The sequence below is a fragment of the Dendronephthya gigantea genome, unplaced genomic scaffold (genome assembly GCF_004324835.1).
Source record: "Dendronephthya gigantea isolate DGI-Jeju-01 unplaced genomic scaffold, DenGig_1.0 000071F, whole genome shotgun sequence".
NCBI classification, from domain to species: Eukaryota; Metazoa; Cnidaria; class Anthozoa; order Malacalcyonacea; family Nephtheidae; genus Dendronephthya; species Dendronephthya gigantea.
The window spans coordinates 651,679-655,987 of NW_021163081.1; the positions used below are offsets into that span (position 1 = coordinate 651,679).

The 4,309-nt window shown below is 35.1% G+C and overlaps 1 protein-coding gene across 1 annotated transcript; it reads left to right on the forward strand.

Annotated features, from left to right (window-relative positions):
- The first annotated feature begins 215 nt into the window (after positions 1 to 215).
- LOC114531412 lies at positions 216 to 2,854 on the forward strand. The gene is made up of 5 exons (XM_028553023.1): positions 216 to 865; positions 959 to 1,041; positions 1,462 to 1,665; positions 1,769 to 1,839; positions 2,849 to 2,854. Exons 1-5 carry the CDS (start codon positions 216 to 218, stop codon positions 2,852 to 2,854), a joined length of 1,014 nt encoding a protein of 337 aa, XP_028408824.1.
- Positions 2,855 to 4,309: the final 1,455 nt, after the last annotated feature.

Consider the following 4,309-nt stretch of genomic DNA (forward strand, 5'->3'; position numbering starts at 1 on the left):
ACATCTGGGAAAACGAAGAATTACACGGGCATACGTTCAATTTAAGAACAGCCTTACTGTAACAACCCGTAGCCTCTTCCTTAATATTCTTATATTCTTGCATTTTCTTACATTCTTTTGTGACACATAATATCAATAATACGTCACTGCTATGATCACGGTCCATGTAAACATGATGCCTAGCCACTTGGAAACTATTTCACATCCATACCACTATGTCAAAGCGGCCTTCCAAACGTGCAGCGTTTTCAGTGGAAAGTTTACGAGAAGAGGTTGAGCAGGAAGTAAAGCAAGACGCAGTTGATAAAAAAATATTATGTGATATTACAGCTGTCGATCTTAATTTTGTAGACTATATGTCGGTACAAATTATTTTATGTGCTATAATAGTAAAATTCGGTCTAAACACCGTTTGTGCTTTTGCAAATATTGTGCAATCGTTATGTGTACTTCCAATGAAAGTGCGTCAGGAAGTTTTACAGTTGTTGCATCCACAGTTGTCAGCAGGTGAAGCCGAAACATTGTTTAAATGCGTGAAAAAGGTGAAACTGCGGAACATAATAAATACTTCGAAAACGGACCAAGTTTATGTGTTTGCACCACCCTACGAACACTGTCTTGCTTGTAATTTGCCCTTAGTTAAGCACAATGCCCCAGTATATGTCCAGTACCATCATCATTACGGTACGAGTAAAGGAATCAAAGTATCTTTAAAGTGTAGTCGGTGCAAACATTTTTATGGTTATTCGAAGTATGGCAACCCAGAATCTGGCTGGAAATTATATCCTGAAGAAAGGTCGTCCGTAGAAGCATCTGATGTATGTTTTGTTGAGAGGTCCCTACTAAAATGGCAGATATCATTAGCGTAAGTACTAAGTATATGATTTGAAATCACAACTGTTAATATATATTACTATTTATATTATAAACGTTATTGCTTTGTTTCTATTGAAACTAGAAATCATAGTTGGGTGAGCTTTTCTGGATTTTCTACTGCCTTTAATGAAGTATTTTTTGATCATCGTGGTTCGACAGACGAAGGTATACTAGCTATAGTATATATTTATACTATATATATACATACGATAGGTAAAAACCCGCTATCGTACGTTTGTGACTTGTGACTACCTTTACGCATATGACGTCTATAGAACGAACTATCTTCCTTCTTATCGTGGTCTTCAAACGATATTAACAAAACACACAACCCGTACAGGGTAAAAGTAAATTTTCTTGCAACAATTAATCGTCCCTTTTAATCGAGCATTCTAGAATATATATTATACTGATATACCATTTAATTAATAACTGTCAAACGATGGCAGGTGTGCGTCTGACAGGTGACGTAACATAACAACACTTGAGTTGCTATCAATTTAGATAAAAATTTAGGAATCTAAGTTATTTTCTACACAATTTATATATAAATATATATATTTATTTATTTATATATATATATAGGGTTTAGCGAGAAACAATGTGCTGCAGCTTTTTGGAATGGTGAACTTGAAGATGAGCTGAGAGAGATTGGCAAGCTTGATTTTTTTGGACTGATGAAGAAAGATGAGGATCGCGAGAAAATTATGGAAGAAGTAGACAAGTATAGAGCCAAATCTGTATATAGACATTCACCAGAAGATTGTTCTGATGAATGCAAGGCTAGAGGTATAAAGGCGTGATATAATATAAACTATATATAAACGAAAACGTTAAAACTCAAAAATAGCGTTACCTTGGCATTTCACCTTGCAAACAAATATTTTTGCAGGCTGTGGAAGATTATGGGTGGTGGATGGACAATGGAAACTTATGTTCGCACATTGCATGATGCAAAGGAAGGTAAAGTATATAGGTGTACAACATTTCGTATGCACATGTGCATGCATGTTGTCTAATCGTTACTATATTTTTTTCAATAGAGCTTTGTCCGGGGACTTCCACTTGTAAATTACCCAAATGTATGTACGAATTCACCGAAACATGGCAAGGCATTTTGTAAGGAACATCTTGCATACTTGCATGAGAAACACCCAACTGTTCCCACTGGCATTCGTGAATTTTTAAGCTATTGTGGTGTTCATAATGCTCATCTTGATGCAGGTATACGTAAGTTTTGGGATGACCAATGGCGTCACAATTCGAAAACGAACTAAACTTATTATGCATGTGGATGGCTGCACCTTACTATATAGGCAATATAACATATTTTCACGTAACATACCTAGTTTTACGTCGTAAATATTTGGGGGGGGAGGTTTATTCAAGGTATCATGATGATTAAGACTGCAGAACATGTGAAACAAATTTTGTTGTATTTATAAACAGGCGAGAAGAAAAATGAATTCAGTACAGAGGAGTTACCGAATAGTGATGTTGAGAGAGTAAATAATGTACTTTCTTCGCTTTGCGACAATGATGCATCTCCTCGTGGGTCAAGTGTAGTCGAGACTCAAGGTAAAATCTAAAAATTTTCGAATTTAATATACACGTAGTTATGCAGGTGAATTATTTACATATCCAACCAGTTTGACGAAGCAAGATGACATGAACGATAAAACGATTTATTTAGGAAATGCAGAATTCATCGAAAAACAGCAAGATGCGATAAATAGTGTTTTAAGTGACTGTACAGAACCTCAGCCAACTAGTTGTAATAAAGATACGGGTGTGAAACAACGGATGCAAAAGTGGTCCAGGGGACACCTTTTTGTTGTCCGAGGAGGAGGAATTATTGACAAATGGAGTCCACTATTTAAGTCAATATATATTTTCTAAGCAATGTATAATTTAGGTTTTTGCATAACATGCATGTTTTAAAAGTTCATTTAGTGTTACTTTCTTTCTCTAGATCTGAAAGTCCATCTCAAGTATTTATTATTATTTTATCATGGCTTTTCGTGATCCTGAAGGGTTTAAATCCCACAAATTGGTCAAATATTTTTTTGTCGTATGATAATATGTGCCACTTGGATGGTATGAGAGCATCAAGAAATCCACTCCCACTTCCTTCTCCCTGGGACAAGGCATGGACATCGGTAACCAAAATCATAGATAGTCTGCATATTAAAAACCACAAAGATGTTTCGTGCAAAGAGAAATATGATCCCAATATTTTGAAAGAGCTTCTTCCTGAAGGAAATACCATGGCTGCTGAACAAACATTTGTTTGGTTGTCGCGATTTAAGAAAATCCTGTGTGCAATGCCAAAAGTTCACCACCTATTTTATCTTCACCGCATGGTAAAGCATAGAAATCGCTACACAATTGCTTGTTACAAAACTGGCAAAAAGCCCTTACTACCAAAGGCCCGTAAGAAGTAACACTGAATTAATGTGCAACATATATTTGCAATTTGGAATATTATTTAGAACTTATAAGACAAGTGCGTATTTTATACACATAATATGACAACATGCACGCATGCCCTAAATAATAACAATCATAAAGTAATGCACATTTGTAGCTATGCACTTACAGTATCGAAAGCGATATATTTCAAATTATATTCATAAATACAATTAAATTAATGCTTAATTAGGGAATGCTTTATACAGGTATGTCATTGCAGACATCACATTGCTTTGCTGCACGATGGACAATACCTGCAACAAGAATTATTATAGTATTATTTGATTAATTTTAATACAGCGTTATGATATTTTTGTATTTCAATTTTATCATAATATAAACGCCTGCATACTCACCAAGGGTTTTCTTTTGGTACGCGTTTAATCTTCAAACAGGATAGATGGTAGTACCTGTTTCCTGGGCACTGTAAACACGCAAATAATCATTTTAAATTTCAACAAACCACTTTTCAACCCCATTTTCACCACCCACAGTTTTAGTTAATACGGACTAATTAAATTTGACTATCTATTAGGCAATCCGGCGAAATATCATTCGAAACGTCCAAAAAATCACGGGGCTTTAATGGGTGTCGTATTGCTTTAACGTAAAATTCAGTTATACGATCTATACCTTATTCTCTTTCTTCCTTCTTCGGTTTTCACATATAATCATTTTATTCTCTTCAAGCTTTGATTTAGCCTAAATTGTATCACACATGTAGCAATCGTATTTAGTTTCGACAATACCGACAACTGAGGTCGTTCATGAAACACAGCTACGTATTCAATGATGCATGCGAGGTTACAGTTTTTAATTATAGGCACGAACTGATTCAACTCAATGACTTGCCTCTTTGCAGACGCAATATTTGTATCCTTTGTTCTCGTCTGGGATTTAATAAAAATATAATTAGACTATGTATATCGCACGAATCAAGAAATATTTTTCATACTTTGCA